The 19,130-nt window shown below is 38.7% G+C and overlaps 2 protein-coding genes and 1 long non-coding RNA gene across 5 annotated transcripts in view; 1 reads left to right on the top strand and 2 right to left on the bottom strand.

The window, feature by feature from the left end:
• pex5la (peroxisomal biogenesis factor 5-like a) overlaps positions 1-11,218 on the top strand; it is a 94,869-nt gene extending 83,651 nt beyond the window's left edge. The window contains exons 12-15 of the mRNA XM_042417573.1: positions 247-465; positions 2,189-2,354; positions 6,445-6,602; positions 10,157-11,218. Of these exons, the coding sequence (XP_042273507.1) occupies positions 247-465; positions 2,189-2,354; positions 6,445-6,602; positions 10,157-10,358 (745 nt within the window). The 3' untranslated portion in view covers positions 10,359-11,218. The remainder of the gene's footprint in view (positions 1-246; positions 466-2,188; positions 2,355-6,444; positions 6,603-10,156) is intronic.
• Positions 6,529-9,826, bottom strand: LOC121900971. Its single transcript, XR_006097152.1, has 3 exons — positions 9,064-9,826; positions 8,484-8,666; positions 6,529-6,617 (listed from the first exon to the last, which is right to left on the bottom strand). It is a non-coding gene; the product is annotated as an uncharacterized LOC121900971 (long non-coding RNA).
• Positions 11,219-17,756: 6,538 nt separating the features above from the next.
• Positions 17,757-19,130, bottom strand: part of usp13 (ubiquitin specific peptidase 13) — a 34,125-nt gene continuing 32,751 nt past the window's right edge. For all 3 annotated transcript variants that reach the window (XM_042417572.1, XM_042417571.1, XM_042417570.1), the window contains exon 21: positions 17,757-18,935. In XM_042417572.1, the coding sequence (XP_042273506.1) occupies positions 18,839-18,935 (97 nt within the window). In that variant the 3' untranslated portion in view covers positions 17,757-18,838. The remainder of the gene's footprint in view (positions 18,936-19,130) is intronic.

Here is a 19,130-nt window from a genome sequence, read left to right on the forward strand (position 1 = left end):
TTTTTGCTAAATGCAAACCGAATGCAAATCGTCTGACCCTGCTGCTGAGGGCAGCATGCAAACCTGGCCTTCCGATGCAGAGGCAGAGCAGGAGAGGTGCAGTTCACCCATCCTGACCCAGAAATCATTAGCCTCCACCTGATGTTCCTTTGCTTTGACCTGCCCCAATTAATGTCTGTCAAATCTAGATTTCTCTTTGAAGTGCACACCTTATACCACCTCTGTCCGCATCCTGTCTCCATCCAGGTGTTTGGAGCTCCACCCCAACAACCTTCAGGCCCTGATGGCTTTGGCAGTCAGTCTGACCAACACCGGTATGCGCTACGACGCCTGCGAGGCCCTGCTCCGCTGGCTGCGACACAATCCAAAGTACAAGCACCTGCTGAAGGGCAAGACCCACCTGGTGGAATCCCCTAACTCCCAACGTAGGATGTCTCATGCTCCCAACATGGGAAGACACGAAAGGTAGAGTATTTAGACGGAGTAGGCAGAAAGTTGAAGACTTGTGTGGTCCTTTTAACTAAAGACCACTATGTTTAAGCAACAGACAGGACTTCATATATCAAACTGAATTTGTCTGGGGCACATTTTGCTGAAAATGTCCAGTGTTTTCTTGGATCTCCAGTGTCCATGCATCTGTAACAAACCTGGAAGTCTTCTTTTGTTGGCAAGCAGGCAAAGCCATTGCAACAAACTTATGAGCCTCACTAAAAGAATCCTTGTTGAAGCAGAAGACAGCAAGGACCATTTATTTTAACTCTGGATTTTTGTGGAGTTTTGGTCTTCTTGCAGGTTTAGGTATAAGAGTGGGTTGTACGGCAATATACTGTGCGATACCAATCATCACTTTAATATCTCTGGTAGTATCAGATTGTAGTGGGCAATGTTGCAAATCAATGACCTGGGAGGATTTATGGCAATATTTGATTTTGATATGATATTTCATGCATTACCAGTTGTGATTAAAAATGAAATATACCATGATTGAGTATTTTATCTGTGCTGTCCACTATTTACTGCCAGAAAAAGTGATGATGTAGTTCTCAAATGTATCATGGAGAAAATCATCAATAATCTGCAGCAGCTACATTGACATGCTGGACCAGAATTTCAGCCTTTTCTAACAGCTTAGTGTTATTAAGTGATTGACAAACATGTCATATATCATGAGCTTCAGGTTGTACACTAAACAAGATTTTTACCAGCAGTTTCAGACTCTCATTTGTTTTACTTAAACTGCAATTACTTTGTCAGAGCGAGCAAAAAACTTATTTCAGGGTCTCTCAACCACAGCTGGTATTGGTGTAATTTCACTGGCGAGACAGCGTACATGGAGCTACACGTATCTGTCTTGTCAAAACACTCTTTACTGGTGTAGGAAGCAGACCATCTGTGTTATCTTAAGCCAGAAAAATGAGGCTGTTAGGTATATCAGATTGAAAAGGCCTAATTCTGCTCCCAAGCTAAAACAGCCCTTTATCAAATCATTAATCGTCTAGTCAATGTGAAGAGATACAGGTACATCCCAATTACTGTTGTATTCCCTCTAATCCATGCAGTATCTACCTTTATATTTCTGCTGCTCATTCTCTATCCCTTTCTCTTTACCCTCCTTGTTCACTCTTCTCTGCAATCCTCCTCCCTACTTCTTCTACTTCTCTACCTTTACCTTACCCCCTTTGTTATGCCTGGCCTAGTGGAAAATGAAAACATAACCCAAATGGCAACGCTTATCTTTAGCCAGCTGCAAAAATGACCAGTGAGGCAAGAGCAGCTGACTAGCTGTCTTTTTTTGACATTTTATAAGCAAAAAGATTCATCAGTAATGACAATAATTGTTAGTTGCAGTGCTAAATCATAAGTGTTTGCAATAACTCAAGATACTAAATGAACATTTCTGTCAAGATACTTGATTTAAATAAACTGAACAAAAACCCACAGGCTCAGTATTACTAGTTCTTTTACACAACCCCCTCTGCCTATTGTCCTTGCTCCTACTTTTCCTCTTCCCTCCTTTTATCTCTCTTTTACCCTCATGCCAATCTCTCTCTCTCCCTCTCTCATATACTGAATAAAAGTTGACATGCAGTACAGTGCACATCATAACTGTGCAATCTTAAGAGCGCTCACTCAGCAGCCTTAAGTCACACTAATCCTTATCTGAATGTGTGTATGTGTGTGTCCACAGCTCTCTGCTGCCTGAGGCCAAGGAGCTCTTTCTGGAAGCAGTTCAGCACAACTCTGACAGCATCGACCCGGATTTGCAGACAGGCCTCGGGGTGCTCTACAACCTCAGCAGCGAGTTCAACAAAGCTGTGGAGGCCTTCAATACGGCCCTGTCAGTACGGCCTGAGGTACGCACTCCCACACACACACAGACACACAGACACACACACAAACATGCAGATTGGACAGAAGAGATATATAAGAGAGAGTGTTGTGTAATGTGTTATTGGCATTCAGTCAGTTCACCTCAAATATTTCTTCTTTCTTACATACTTAGATGTTTATCATTTTATTAGGTTTTGAGCAGTCCATATTTTGAGAATCTGCTGCCACTGACCCTGTACTGGGGACAAAGGTCTCAGTGGCACAGATCTCAAAGCCTGACTGGCTGATGTAAGTTGTGGTTGATGAACACATGGGCTGCACTGGTTTCCATGCAGAGACAACATGTTTGACAGCTGGTTGACTCCAGCTGGCGCTGCATTATGCCAATGATGTAAACTCTGTGCCTTTCATGAAACATTATTTATGGCTGATCAGAGATTCATTCAGATATTCACAGATGATACATTTTGCTAAATTGTTACTGCTCATTTCTGCCCAGTAGGAATCCAAGGATGCGAGTTTTCAGCCAGCCGGTGGCTTCTCATAGGCTGCTACATTACAGAGAGACATGTACCAACACAATGATTTCATAAATACAAGAGAAGCTCTTCTCATGTTAATTGATAAATATTGCAATAATGATGGTGAAACTATGTTGTAACAGTTGCTCTCCTACTGAGTGTTTCTCCAAGGATATGTAGTTATATTATCATCATTGTAACTGGCACATAAATAGGCAAAAATAAATAATTTATAGGAGGTATTAGTGCTATACAGTAGTGTGAGATTTTGGCATTTATTAGGGTGCCTGTCAACCAACCTATCTGACCATAATACACATGAGAACAGAAAACATGTTTTTATCAATATTTTTTTTAACATTCTCTATAGTATATTGTATTTTAATTATCCATTGATTTGTTGATTATTTCTCAATTCACTTATTAGTTGCTTGGTTGAAGTCAGAAAATTATTAAAACCGACAATCACTGTTTCCCAGAGCCCAAAATGTATCCTAAAATGTCTTACTTTGTCCTGAACAACAGTCCACAACCCAAAGATATTCAGATTACCATCATAGAGGACTAAGGAAATCAGAAAATATTCAAACTTAAGAAGCTGGAACCAGAGAATTTTAGCATTTTTTTCTAAAAAAAAAAGAGAGAGAGAGAGATACTCATAATGATGAATCGATTATCAAAATAGTTGATTAAGTTTCTGTTGATCGACTAATCAATTAATCGACAAAGTGTCGCCATTGTAGTACATTGTGAATATAAAAGCAAATGAATGTTAATATATTAGACCTCAATATATGGAATATACTGTATCTTTCCATTGAAAATAGAAAATGATAGTCATTTACATTTATTTATAATAATCTCACTATGCCAACTAATATTAACTTACCGAGATATTATGGCTGTCACACTTTGTGTCATATTTTATTTTACTTTGTAGTAAGAGCACAATATCATCTGTATAATATATGCTGCATCCCAAGGTTAGTCCATTGGTAAACGAACTGTTTTTGCCTCTGAGAAACAAAAACGATGCCTATGATCTGATAAGACATGCACACATGCAGAGACACACAACACCACTCTGTACTGTGCATACTTGAAAACCTTGATGTGTCACATCTTCCCACACACATACAGCAGACATGAAGTCCTCAAGCATGTACACATCCTTAGAGAGATGGAGTCAAAAATATCAAGGGACAGCTCATGCAACAGATGCAATGAGGCACATCAAAATATCACAGCAAACTGCGAGGATCCACTACATACTACCATACTGTTTAGTGTGCCAGAAAAACATTTAGTATGTTCTAACATATAGAATGTCAAATGCAGTATGCCAAATACCAGCATGCTTTTCTGGCTATTCTGACCCACAATCCTCTGCACAGCGGGAGATACGTCACATCGACTGAGCCGCTGAGAGAGCACAGACCAATGACAGCCCATTGACAGTGCAAGGAGCCAGTGCAACGACAGCATGGATGTATTGTAAGAGCTGAATAAGGCGCCACCTTTCAGCCTTTCAGCCAATTTTTCCCAGTGGTCATGCGCGGTATTGCAGCAAAAAATCCCCCTGCAGCCCAAAAAGCATTTTCCCCATAGACCATTGTAAAAATGACGTCAACTAAAAAACTGTTGACAGGACACCTCAAACTGCAAACAAGGTCATTTATTATTAATAATTATTTCTATTATTAATTTTTGATCTATGGACGTTTTATATATATAAAACTTTCCTTGAGCAGAGAAAAGCGATTTAAAAATCCATGACGTCTCACTATGTAAAGTCTATGGGCTGAGCAGGAACTCGTGGGCAGGGCCAGCGGGGGAGACACCACCGTGCATATTCATTGGGCTGCACAACAGGGAAGCAAACCTGGAGGCTAGAAACTTTTTTTGGTATATGCACCAGCCAAGTAATTCTTATTGAACTGAATGGGCACCATTTTTGGTCCGGGTTCCAGCTTTTATAATACATCCATGAATGACAGAAGCTGCAATGACAGATGAAGTAGTATGTCCCAGTTGTATGCATACCGCATGCAACAGTACGTACTTTGTAAGGGCAGCTGCAGTACGTACTAAAAGTAAAAAGCAGAAGAATGCGATTCGGAATATAGCACATATCTGGACGAGATGGGTGGCACTGACCCTAATGCTAGAGTTAGCTGCTAGCTTGATTAGCAAGGTGCATTTACAGTCTATAGTTAACTGTGATAATGATAATGCTAATGTTAATTTTGGCTAGTGAAAAACACTGAACAAGACTTTTTAGGCGACCAAAATGTTACAGTTAACTTTCTTAAACTGAAAACACACTAAAATAGTGACAGCTAAGCCTATACCGTATTCTAATGTGGGGTTACATTACATAACATACATAACCAACGTTGTTGCTGTGGTAGCAACTTGTCAATCACAAGGTAGCCACGCCCTAAAGTACCCTGCTTTGTTGTCTATTTCACTCTAAATGGAACCATAATTTACAAAATGAGCATCATGCTGTATTGAATAAGACTTGAACTAGTGATTGAGACTATAAACTCATTAGGAAAGTGTTTACCAAGGTAATAAATCAAGTTAGTAGTAAATCAAGGAAGTAGTTAGAAGTGTCATTTTCACATAGACTTCCATACAATTGGACTTCTTTTCGCAACCAGTGGAGTCGCCCCCTGTTGACCATTAGAGAGAATGCAGGTTTAGGTCACTTCTGCATTGTCCTTATTTTTCAGACCTGGAGCTTACTGCTTGGCTCTCACTCATGATCCAGCAAAAGAGTAGAGCAAAATCTAGAGCACCCACATTTACACAGACACCTAAACAGATACAAAACAACAAAATGAACACAGAGAAATACAATAACAAACTTTTCCTCCATCTCTGCATCTCCTTCATGCAAATCAGTCTGTCCTCCCAGCACTGTCCCACGAATATTACTCACTGTTAAATCCAACCTCCCACATTTGACTTGGTAATATCTACTCCCCTGCTGGAAAAATAGCTCCGAACACAAAGGGAGATAATTATATCCCGCTGGTAGGCTTAGCCAAAGATGAAGGGCCCCTATACTGTAGCAGACCATGACCTCTGTATGTACCTGTCTACCTGCAGGTGGGAAACAACGGCAAGGACACCGTGTGTGATGTAACTCAGCTCTCCTTAATTTACCCTTGTTAGGTTATTTTATAGCAGGGAGCTGTGTAATTCTCCAAAGACTTCTTTGTTGTTTGTGCATTTAAAAAAACGCAAATTATAGCTTGCTGCTCTAACTCTGCTTTGTCATGCTGTCCCCGCATATACAAGGCAGGTCGTTGTGTAACAACCCAGATTATTCAGCTCTATTTCACTTGCACCTTTCTGTTAAAGACACAGTTCACTACTTGTCAGGTCTTTGAAACATGGAAAGCATTTAAGACTGGAAAAGTCCTGAGGAGTTTTTAATTCAGGCTAAATGACAGTGAGAATCTCTCCAGTAAGCCACATTATCAAGGTGACAGCATCTGACAACACATATCACACTCAACTAAAAAACTGTTTATCTCTTTAACCGAATGACATCACTTATCCATCAACCAACCCCATCCAGGACTACTTGTTATGGAACCGCCTGGGGGCCACGCTGGCGAACGGGGACCGGAGCGAGGAGGCTGTGGAGGCTTATACGCGAGCCCTAGAGCTGCAGCCGGGGTTCATCAGGTCTCGGTACAACCTGGGCATCAGCTGCATTAACCTCGGGGCACACAGGTGAGTGACCTGGGGCTACAGGAGAGGGGGACAAAGTTCTTGTTTGACACTGGACTTGCTCAGGGTAGCATCCATGACACAGAGTCAAAAAGGTGAAAGTGGTACACTTGCATGACAGGAGATAAAAAAGTTAAAGATAGAATAACAACCATGAAGATGAAGTTGAAGCCTAAAAGTATCCACAATCATTTCAGTCAGCCAGCTCATGTGGAACAAATTAAATGACACCATATGCACAGTTGATATTTGGCATCTCACCCCAACTCACAAGCACACACTGATCTCAGCACAGCAGAGATTGGGGAATGATGGTAATGAGGTTCCCACCCAACAGCTCATCAGCTATTTAAAATCTTCTATGTGCAGGGCCATGGCATCAGCTGGCATGTAGCCATTTCCCAGTAAAGTACCTCCAGCAATTGAAAGGAATATACAATCTTGTGAAGTGATAGAAATCTTATCTCAGATATCCACTTGTTACACAGAAGCTGGCTTAGACATGTCAAGTATGCAGCAAAACCTTTAAAAACACAAAAAAAATGTGACTTGGAGCAATCGCTTCTTATGAATTATTGTGTGGTATGATAAGCAGATGACAATTGGCTTAAGGGTGGTACAGCTGAGAGACACAGCCACTGCTTTTGAGTGAAATATTTCTCAAATGATTAGCAGATAATAAAAAGTGTGGAGAAAATGTGACTCTATGTGTGACAAAAGTCAGTTGAGCTCCCAATGAAGCCAATATTACAAGGAAATAAGTGCCGTGGTGGAAGAACTACTCAGATTTAGTACTAAAAGTACCAATACAGCAATGTAAAAATACTCCATTACAAGTAAAAGACATGAAAAATCCTACTTAAGTAGAAGTATTAGCAGCAAAATGTACTTGAAGTATTAAAGTAAAAGTACTTGTTTTGCCCCTCTGACTGATATATTATTATATATGACATCATTAGATTATTAATACTGTAGCTGCTGGAGGTGGAGCTAGTTTGAACTACTTCTTATATAGTTACCTTGTTTAGTCCAGTGTTTCCCAGCCTAGGGGTCGGGCCCCTCCAAAGGGTCACCACATACACAAATCTGTTTTCAGTTTTTGGACTTTTTCCCTAATTTTTGATATTTGGTGAAATATTGGATCATTTGAACATTTATTGAAATGAAACCATGTGAGAAGTTTAGAGGAAAATATCACTATTTGGTGGAGCTTTTAACAACTCACAGACATCTGAAATGTGACCCGACTACACACTGCTTTTTGTAAGACGTCAAAAGCCAAAAAGGTTGGAAACCACTGGTTTCATCTTTAACAATGTATTGTATTTTAAGAGCCTGTTATATTATGTGTCAAATCCTCACCTGAGATGTAACTAGTAACTAAAGCTGCCAAATAAATGTGGCCCCTCTGAAATGCAGTGGATTGAAAGTATAAAGTAGCTGGAAATACTCAAGTAAAGTACAAGTAAATACTTGAGTGTTAGTTACTTTCCACCACTGAATATTGTGTGAATTGGCAAAAACCTACAGGAAGATATACATCAAAACCAATTCAGCCCATAGCATTCATCATAACACCCAGTTACTACCTAAAACCACCTAAAACAGCCGCATGAAAGAATCATAATTCACCTACCAAACATCAAAAACTTAACAAGCTCAGCCACTACAAGAAATGTATTCACATGTAGGTCAATACCAATGCAAATACTGCACATACAGTACAGTAGCTAACTTACACAGCAGCATAATAAAAGAAACTGGCAGCCAGGAGAAGCCATGACATAGCCGGGTACGAGAAGCAAGCAGCTAAACACCAACTTAACAGAGCAAAGATATCCATAGTGGTTAACATATTTGCAAAACAAACAGTAAGTTACTTACTCGGCTTGGTGAAGAGAAGCAGTGATTCTCAGCATCTCAGAGGAGAGAAATTAACCCTCAGGGAAGAGTTGGTGTAGTGCCAGGCTGGTTGGTGGTGACAGCAAGGACGGGAAAATTACCTTAAGGGTTGAAGTGGCGTTTGAGGCTAACTTAACGGACGATATGACCGTTAACTGATGACCGCTAACCATCCAGAAGAGACATGAAAGGACCGTTGAGCTAACTGTAATTGTAACGTTAACTTTAATGATATACCGTTAGCAGCAACAACATTAGCAAGTATTTGTACGTTAACAGAGCTATTTAATTAGCAAATGAGTGGGGTAAGGTGGCAGCAGCCCTTTAATAAAACGCTTTTTTTATGAAGGGTGTTAGTCCATGAGTAACTGTTATGCTAATGCTAATTGCTAACTGTCAGTTAAACTACGCAATTTATCTGAACTAACTTAACTGCTAGTTTACATTCATCATGTCATATCAAACTATACACAGTCAAAATATAATAAGGCTTGACTCCCTGTTAAAGTATCAATTCACCCAAATGACAAAGATGTATATAAATATGTATTCTTTCACTTACTTATTTTTATTTGCCTCTCTCAGGGTTTTCTGCCTCTGCCCCATTACAATGGAAGTGAATGATGTGGTTTGTGGTGCTCATAAAAATTACATTTTTTCAAGGAATTCAACAGCAATGTGTCTTTCAAAAACAATATCCTGGTTACTCTGAATAATCCACAGAATTTACTAGTGTTTACAATCTTCATTTCTACTTCCTACCAAAGAAATAGTCTCAGCAGCAAGGCATGCCTGACCTGTCTGCAGTCCACCCCGAATGATCAAATATGTTCAAATGCTGTCTGATCTCCTCTGCCCTGGAGTGCCTGGTTAGCTAAGGCAGCAGGCATAACAACCATTCAGCAAGGAAGACAATTAACTGAATATGTCTGTACTATGTTATTGTAAAACTGTAGATAAATTTAATTACAATGCATGATTTCCCCCAAGCAACCATTTTATCTTTCCGTGCAGACTGCAGACCTATGTGAGATCACATTTAAAGGCATTAAAAAAACCCACAGGTGTTTTTACTACTGATTACACCTTCTCGGGGATATAGAGAGGTCATCAGACTCCAAGCACTAAGATGGGGAAGGAGTAGTTTGTTCCACTGTAAATGAATGCAAAAACTTAAAGGACAGGTTCACAATTTTCAAGTCTGACTTTGAACAATAGTCAGGTGCCTAAATGAATGTTGAAATAGGTTATTCTTGCCATAATCATTCCTCCTGCTCACACTGTACATTAGAGGCTCCCTTCATAATGCATTTACAATGTGAGTGATGGGGGACAAAATCCACAAGCCTCCTTCTGTGCAAAAATATATTTAAAAGTTAATCTGAAGCTAATATGAAGCTTCAGCTGTCCAAAGTAGTCAAATCAAATAGGTATCTTTCAACGTCACAGTCTACTTCCACCGTAGCTCAACAGGGAAACACTGTCCAAGGAAACACAAAGAGGAAATCTGGGGGGGGATATTGCAGAGTAATGTGCATGCGTGCTGAGGTCAGGTGGTGTGAGGTCTTATCCAGATGGGGCTAGATCAACCCTCAAAGTTTGCTCAAATTTACTATTATCCACTAAATTGATTGCATTTATCGTTGCTTCCCCAGAGAGGCGGCCAGCAACTTTCTGACCGCCCTAAGCCTTCAGAGGAAAAGCCGGAGTCGCCAGCAGTCCCATGAGGTGATGTCTGGAAACATCTGGGCTGCTCTGAGGATAGCTTTATCCATGATGGACCAGCCTGAACTCTTCCAGGCTGCAAATATCGGTGACCTGGATCTTCTCATGCGAGCCTTCAACCTAGACATATGAGGAATGGGAGGTAGTGATGATCTAGCATCTCCCCCTTCAGTTTCTACCCAACAGCCAAAAGCCCAAAGTGCACACATCGGAAAGCTTTGGATCTGATGTAAGAGACAAGAGTGTGGTTTTTATGCACGTTAAAATTAACTATGGTTGTCAAAGTTGTTATATTTTTCGCCCCAAGTACCTCGGAGCAGTTCTGAGGACAGGTTTTTCCAAGTGCTTGAAGTGACTGCTTTGTGATGGATTTGCACTGCAATTTGTGATTTCCCTGAAGAGCACAAGGACAGGCAAAGATTGTATGAGCAATGCCTTAGAGAACACATCAATTAAAAACTGACTCATCCAGTGGAACAGAGCTGAACCGGGAGAGACGGGCAGACAGACAGTTTGAGAATCTCACAGAGGAGCCCTCACATGCCGTTTGCAGAGAAGAGAGGAGGTTTTGAGGGGGGGAAAAAAGGTTCCTTATCCAATTACTTTCAAAGACTCAAGACTGTCTCACCATCCTGAAGGATGTATTCAGTGAGCAAAATGATAAAGACTGCACCATATGACCTGGAACTCCAAATTCTGTTCCTGGCTTGTTTTCATCCTCTTTCAGTGGAGAATAATGATACTGCATGAATAAGCATTTTCATAAAAGGATTCTTGTTTAAAGTTAACATACTTTTAGAAGTTTTCCCTTTGCACTTCAGACAAACAGATAACTTCCTCAGTCCAAGTGGAATGTGCAAGCCAGGTTGTAAAGCCTTACTCAAATGCATGCGAACAACAATATTCATTTATACTATTTTTATGGCAACACAAAAACACTAAGCCATTTCCAGACTGGTTTCAATTTCTATAAATAACTATTGTCTTCTGAACTTGAAAGCTTTCTGAGCCATTCATTTGTTTCTTTTTTTTTTCTTTGGTCTTGGCTCTTTTGCTTCTCGTCTTTGTTCCCTTCATGCTGACTGATTGGAGACGTACAGACAAAAGCCGGGCAACATTAGTCTGAAAAACCTTCATTAGAGTTGAAACTTTCAAAAGTTCTTATATGAAAAAAGTCTTATTTATACAGGTATAAAAATATCTGCTTCATCTTTAACATCCACAATGAGTTTTTGTAGCTCAGACGTTTAATTTAAGCATCATCCTCTCATTTCCCAGACTGTATTAATTCCAATACAGTATAATAGCATTAGAGGTAATGTGTAGCCGCAAGCCAAGACCCAAGAAAACAGCTCGAGATATTTCCTAATGCAGTCATTTGTATCTTTGCTGCACCTCCACAGGCAGAGAGGCTCATACATTTAATTAAATCAGTTTGCCTCAGCCATCATGCATGATTTAAATATTTATGTAAGGTTAGGCTGAATGCCAAACATGTTTGATGCTTAAACCTTTTTATTGTACCATCTGCAAATTTCAGTTCACATCGAGATAATACAAAACATGAAGTTATCCACAAAACACATGATTGTAAGAAGCCGATTATTCCGGATAATTCTTCTGCACCACCTCAGAAGCGACGCTTTTTTTTTCTTGAAACACGCTTCTTGGCTAACAGCTTCTTTTGCGTCACTGTCGCTAGTTTGAAAGTCACTCTGCGAAGTGAGCATGATGTTCTTTGCCGTGCAACAGAATAAATGATAGATAATCTGCTGTACTGTATAGCTCAGCACCTTGGTATTTAACAGGCGTGTCCACAGTCCGGGTGTGCTGTAGAGAGTAGGTTTTATTCTCAGATCCTATGCAAAAGGTCATGTTTTATGTTGTCATCCTGAATTGTCAGTTTGTTCCAGTCTGCCTCAGTGGATCAAAAGAAAGTGGTGTTTCTGTGCTTTGAAAGAACGCTATCGGGGGGAGCCAGAGACCAGTACTAGAGCCATTCATCTTCCAAACTGTACAGCTTTGTTGCCACGGTCTGTATAAGAAGAAGTGTTTCATTAGGAAACTGGTGGAGAACAAAAAGACGTGTTCTTTTTCAAGAGAGAAACGTGATCACTGATTCTAAAAAAAAAAAAAACAACCCAGATACACAAACACAATCCACAAAGTGTAGCCTTCATGTTTTATAGCCTTCTGGTGTAGCGATATGTCTTTGACCTCAGTTGGACCCACCAAATTCACTGCCGTACATCAAGCTTTGTTATCAGATATATGTTTTATTTTACTGGCCCACTATATGCTCCCTTTGAAACTCACCTTAGATGTGCTTGTTCCACCCTTTGAGAGAAAAAATTCCTTTTCAAAGCGTACAGCTAGAAAACTAACAGTTGCCGAACTAATTACATTTTTTTCAGTTTTCAAATTACACAGTTATTCATTGACCTTCACTGGTAATAACATAACCAGGAAGACTTCAGGCTGAGACAGACGAATAGCTTCTGCCGTCAGATACTTTAAACATGTGTTGGCAGAGTCGCTGTGGCCAACCATGATGTTTAATAGATCAAGGAAGCAGAGAAGCCCAGTGAGACACTGCACATATGTGCGTGCCACTAACAATCTGCATCAGAGGGAGGGGGACTGACAGTGAACTGCACAATGGCAAAGGCAACAAGGCCAAAGCAGAGGTGGATACACAAATATATTCACTTTCTGAGAGATTTTATTATAATTAAAAACATTTGGCAGGGTTTTTTTTACAGAAATAATATGGGTGATATCCAGTAGTCTGTTAGTTCTGAACTGCTGAATATTTAATTGGATTACCAAATAAATTACTTTCAGCCATGCTTGTGGCATGGCTCTATAGATGGTAATGTCAGTCAGTCTGTCTACCACTTCATAGACTGATATAGCACCTGTTGGATGGATTTCCATCACATTTGGTACAGACACCCAGTGCCACCATGAGGTTGACCTTTTTGTTTTTTAGTGAAATATCCCAACAACTGTGGGATGGAAAAGTCAGAGGATCACCAAAATCAGTAGCATTCATCATCTGGAAACCCTAATGTCAACAATGAATGCAACAAATTTCATGGAAATCCATCCACCAGTTGCTATATCAGTCTGGACCAAATTGGCAGACTGACTGACCGTCAGACTGGCTTAGTCCAGACTGATATAGCAACTGCTGAATGGATTGCCATGAAATTTGGTACACAAATTCATGTCCCCCATGGGATGAATTATAATATCTTTGATGATCTTTTTAACTTTTTAATTTCTTTTTATGACCAAATACATACAAAACAAATGGTATTCCCATCGGCCTCAGCTGTATTATTTGTTAAATACTAATTAGCAAATGACTAAGCTGATGACAATGATAAACATTATACCTGCTGAACATCAGCTTGTTAGCATTGTCACTGGGAGAAATGTTTGTTTCCACTCACACCCACCAGTCACGTATGGTGTATGTGCTAACACTGCCAGTTTTAGGCACACTGGGCCAGCATGTTGAGCAGTGTCCTGTGAGTATTTCATTATCAGATTAATCTCAGCATGTCCAAGATGAGCTTCCATCCACGGTTTCCTCCCATCCACTTGTAAGGGAGATTCATAAAAGACATGGGAGTTATTCTTCAGGCCAGTATTCATCAATTTTCAAACATATATCTGCTGTGTCAACATTCAACTTTAGATCAAATTCGAAACATGATGTCTGGAAAATTGTGATTTACAAAATCAACTGTAGTTTTCTTATGAGGTTGTAGGCCTTCGCTTTTTTGCATTTCAAGATACTGTAGTTGTGTTGAAAATGAAGAACTTATTTTTTTAAAGAAACATTAAATTTCTGGCTAAGACTAAACGACTACTGTGTGCATCGTACTGCAGTGCATTGAGATAGGATGCCGGGTGACTATTTTCTTTTTGTAGAACCTACTACTTTACCTTCTCAGGTGAACTGACCTAGCTTAACGCATGCTCCTGAGGAACAGATTGAGGTTGATCGCATGCAACAGTAGATCCTCTACATTTATATTTTTTTGAACGCTATTCTAATTTGTATGCATGAAATACATGGAATTGCTTTCTTTCTCTCCCACTAATGTATAAACATGAAGTATATCATGACGTTTCCCTGCAATATTTCTACAATGCACTTTTAAAATCTGCAACCTTGACAAAAAGTGATGTATATATATTGAGTATATATTCTACACAAGATGCTTTTTCTTGCATAGAACAAGCAAGTGTGCAAGGCTCGAGCAAAGAGTGTGATGTGTCAAACACTCTTCCAAACATACTCAAGCTTGAATACTGGTACATTGCTATAACTAGCTAATCATAGCTATATTCAGTAGAAATGTTTGTAATTATGACTTCTACAAAGGTACTGGTAACACTTTACAATAACCCCAACCTACAAAGCTTCATCTATCTATTGTCATCAAATGCTTTTTAGTTTTAAAACTTGGCCCTGTTTAATATCATATCAATAAATTGTTATGCACACATTCATTAAGCTACTGTAAACTATTAGTAGTTGTTAAAGTTTTACTGTTTGCAGGCATTACAGCTTTATTAGTTCTGGTTACACGTATAGAAGGATGAAAATGTTTTACATTTTAACAAGTGTTCCAATTTTACACATAATGCTTTACATATGGAGACCCAAAGTAAAACAAAATTACATAAATAGATGAGACATAACGAAATAATTTTATGAATACAGACAATATTTATAACAATGAAATAATTAAAAACCATTAATATTAATAAACCATTAATTATTATCTGGCTTAATTTCATAATAACAGAGTTTATTGCAGGTTATCTATTTGTCATTCCAGCTTTCCAGCCAATCACATAGCTGCTCTGCCTTGATTGACAGACAAAGACTTTGTGATGAAAAGTGCCATTTTTAAGAAAAACAGTGATCAGGAAAAATATTTAGATAAAAAGACTTGGAATTGAATATAAATGAATTGAATAAACCTGCAATCAACTGTGTTATTGTAAAAACAAGCAGGATTAAATGATTATTTCATAGCTTCATGGTTATATTATGTATTTTGTCTGTAATTATCTAAATGATTATTTATTTCATGTCCTATTTATTTATTTATTTATTCATTCAGTTTTGATCACTTTTTTATTTTATTGCTTTGTGGATGTGGCATCAACAATTTATAGCCAGTCCTCTTGTGTTAAAGTTCATGTTATTACATTCATTTAAAAAGCATTCATACAATGTTTAGAGCTGCTTCATTGGTTGGGGATCATGAAGGTTATCAGCACACAGTGTACATTTCTTTCTTCAATCCTTTAATTCAACACGTGTACAAAGGCTGTTTGTTTTGGTTTGTTTATCGATGCATCATACATGTATGAATAAAATGATATTTTGATGAATGAACTTAGAAATTATATACTTTATATACAGTTATTCATTTACTGAAACACCTACTATAATGCATATTACTCTCCCTGTATAATCACAAGGAAAGCATTAGCACCTTTAAAACGTACAATATGAAAGTAATCTTTTAAAATAAACTGTTGTTATATATTCTAAGCTCTTGTGTCTTATTTTTCTACAAGAAAATGTCACACTTGAACTACAGTTTCTTATTCATTATCAACGAAGCAGAGTCTCAACAAAGGTGTAGTTTATTAAATTATCCAAACAACGTAAGTAAACAGTGCCATTGGGTATACTGACATGACTCTATTCACATACACCTAAGCCACATTTGGATAATCGCATACATTACAAAAGTCAACGTAAAATAATCCCTTCAGGAAAACTATGTAATGAAAACTACAGAATTGGCACAAACTTGTTTGCAAAAAGGCAACAGAGTAAAAATAGGTGAAGAATCTTTTTTTTGACATTCAGTTAAATGAAAAAGAGACTAAAACTCACCAAAGTACGTTTGTACAATCCAAATTACTAAATGTCAACGTTTAGTGCACATGCTGACAGTGAAAAGCCTTTTTGTGACAAATTGAACCGTTTCGTTTTAACGACGTAGAGAAAAAGAATGGAAGAGACCAAGCTGGAGGGAAAGCTGACACAAAAAGACGAAAATACAAAGACAATAACGTAATCAGGTGCTGAGAAATAAAATTAATTGCACAGAATATTAGAAGACATTCATCACTAAACACTGTAAAGCATCACGACGACTTTATCACCCATCAGCTGACGATGAACAGTAGAAACTTCAATGTACAATGATGTTTAAAGAGGACAGTTTACATTTGGTTTCCGACAAAAAAAATAACTTATTATAGGAAGAACAGCAGAAACACAAGACTTGCATAGAGAGACCTTTTAGAATTCCCCACTGCATAGGCAATGAACTGTGCAGCAGTCCATCAGTAGTATCTGATGAGGATGAGAGTTCGAGATATACTGTAATAAAACTGAAGCTTTGCTCGGGGAAGTCTAGGCACGGTGTTGTTGAAGGGGAGCACTGCTGATGTATGGATTTATTCTGTAAAATGACATATTGATATGAAAGCTTCCATAAAGATGTTGGCCCTCAAGGAAAGACACTTCTGTGACATCTTCAAAAAGCATTACCTGAGATTGTTGAAAGAGGTTTTTGAGGACAACTATCAGAGTAACTTCCATAGTTTTTTCATGTTTTATAGATACATAATAAATAAATTATGTCTCCATTTTTTTTCTTTCAACCCTCTTAAGAAATGTGAATTTATTGTCAAAGGACTGTCTTCTCCTTGAATATGAGAGCTACTCACTCAAAATCCTACAAAAAACTGAAATTTTAAGAGGGCCATCCGCTTTTGCCAAATGACATTTGGCAAAAGTCTCTTTTCAGCAGAACTCCCCTTTAAAATGTGCACCCAAAAGTGCACTTTCTGAGTGAAAGACGGTTTCACCACATGCCACGATCATCAAACTGGAATTAAGTGTCTGTACCACTAATAAAAATGCCAACATGATGCAATATTTCACTGCCTTTTTGAGATGTAACGAACAAAATCAGATCCAGTTTTCAGTTGAGAAGTTGTTGATAGTCTGTGACTGTGAGTTCACAAATATCTGACACACAAGTACATACGTAGTCCTTCACATTTTGCACATACTGATGAGAGATAGAGTACAGAGTCAGTGGATAATCCAGCATGAGGCTTCTGTGACTAAACAGCAAAGGGCCGGGTCTACTTTCACTGTGGTTTCTGAGTATTAAAGCTGAAGAGGAGGTTGTGGCTGCAGTGAGCACCATGAAGTTATACATTCAACACTGCACCATGTCTGTAAGTACAAGAATGCACATTTTAGAGGAGATGCAGTCGGTTGAAGAGTAGATTGGTTGTAGTGCATATTGCTTTAGACGTGAAAAAAGTTCAGGTGCATACATGAATTAAATGACCTGTAAAGAGTGGCAACAGATCGAGGAAAACATTCATTTTAAATGTTGGATCATAGTCTGAATCTGTTAGAGTGAGAAAAGAACCAAACTGGACCAGCTGCAGCTGAGAGTAATACTTGTGCCTACTATGCAAATATTTGCAATTTAGGTGATGAAAGATGTTCACTACATTACCAAGGACTTCTATATCACTTACATGATTATTTGATAGCCATCTTAATATAAGCACAGCTTTGCTTATGTCGGGCAATGATTTTATGCAAAACTGTAATCTCTTTATAGACTGATGGCCACTTCAAGGGGTAACAGGTTCAGCAGTAAGTTGAAAATTTTAAATATCACATTCAATTGCTTGTATCTAGTGGATAGAAGTCCACTTCTACTGCGACAGGTGCAAAATATAATAATTAATTTTTGTCAAAAAGTGCTTTCAGGGAAGGAAAAATACTTCTATCTTGATAAGTCAGCCAGTGCAGAAAGTTTCTCATTAAAAGTGACAAACTTGCATGTCATCTCCAGGTAAAACTGAGTCAGGATTGAGCCATTACTGCCTGTACTGTACATTTACAATTATGGTCTAGTTAACACCTCTTCATGGCCTTCTTGGTGCTTTCCTTTAGTCTGAAACTTGCATATATTATCATATTATTTCAATTTCCTGGGGATGAAGAAAACATTCTTTCATATTTCAAAGAAAATGCAAAGCCACCAGCAGCACAGTAGTTTCTCGTTTGGCAGTGAAGCACTGGCAGAGCTTCACGGACATTTCAATACACATTTATAAAATGTACCACTTTGAAAATCCTGGCACAGTAACTGAAGGCATAGAGAGGGAACAATGAAATTTGATATGTGACATTATTTTGTGGACAGAGCACTCCAGAAGTGGAAATTGCACACATCCCTCTGTACCTACACTGTAGAGAAAATGTCTTTTTTTTTTTTTAAACATAAACACTGAAATATACATTTAAAGCAAAACATAACACAAATGCACAAAAAAGCACATTGCTTTCCCTTTCTGACCAGTGTTCCTGGTTGCTCCTGAATGACATCACGGTAAGGCAAGCAGCTGGTCTGAGAGCTTATTTCCATCGTTTCCACTGTGGCTGTTACTACAGTTGTCTGCCAGTCTTCTGGGTGAAAGACTGCGGTTCTTTAAAAGGTTGCATGGCGAGGAGGGGGGGGGGGGCAGTAACTTTAACTGCTCGACAGTCGATGGTAAAAGTAGATGTAGCCCAAGTCTTTTGGAGGCCTTTCTGACAAACACACTTTGTGGTCATTGTAGATCACCCACCTGCAGGCAGGAGGAACATTTGATGAGATACTCTAACATATTCTTTCAATTTCAAAGTGTCACTTCTTTCAAAACTGACTGCTATGAGATTTCCTGAGATGAGTGATATGAAAGAAAAACATACCCATTAAGACCAGACATTTATGTGAAGAGTGGGGGAGTGTCTCATTTTGACATGCTGTCATATTTTTGTAC

Source organism: Thunnus maccoyii, chromosome 7 (genome assembly GCF_910596095.1).
Source record: "Thunnus maccoyii chromosome 7, fThuMac1.1, whole genome shotgun sequence".
NCBI classification, from domain to species: Eukaryota; Metazoa; Chordata; class Actinopteri; order Scombriformes; family Scombridae; genus Thunnus; species Thunnus maccoyii.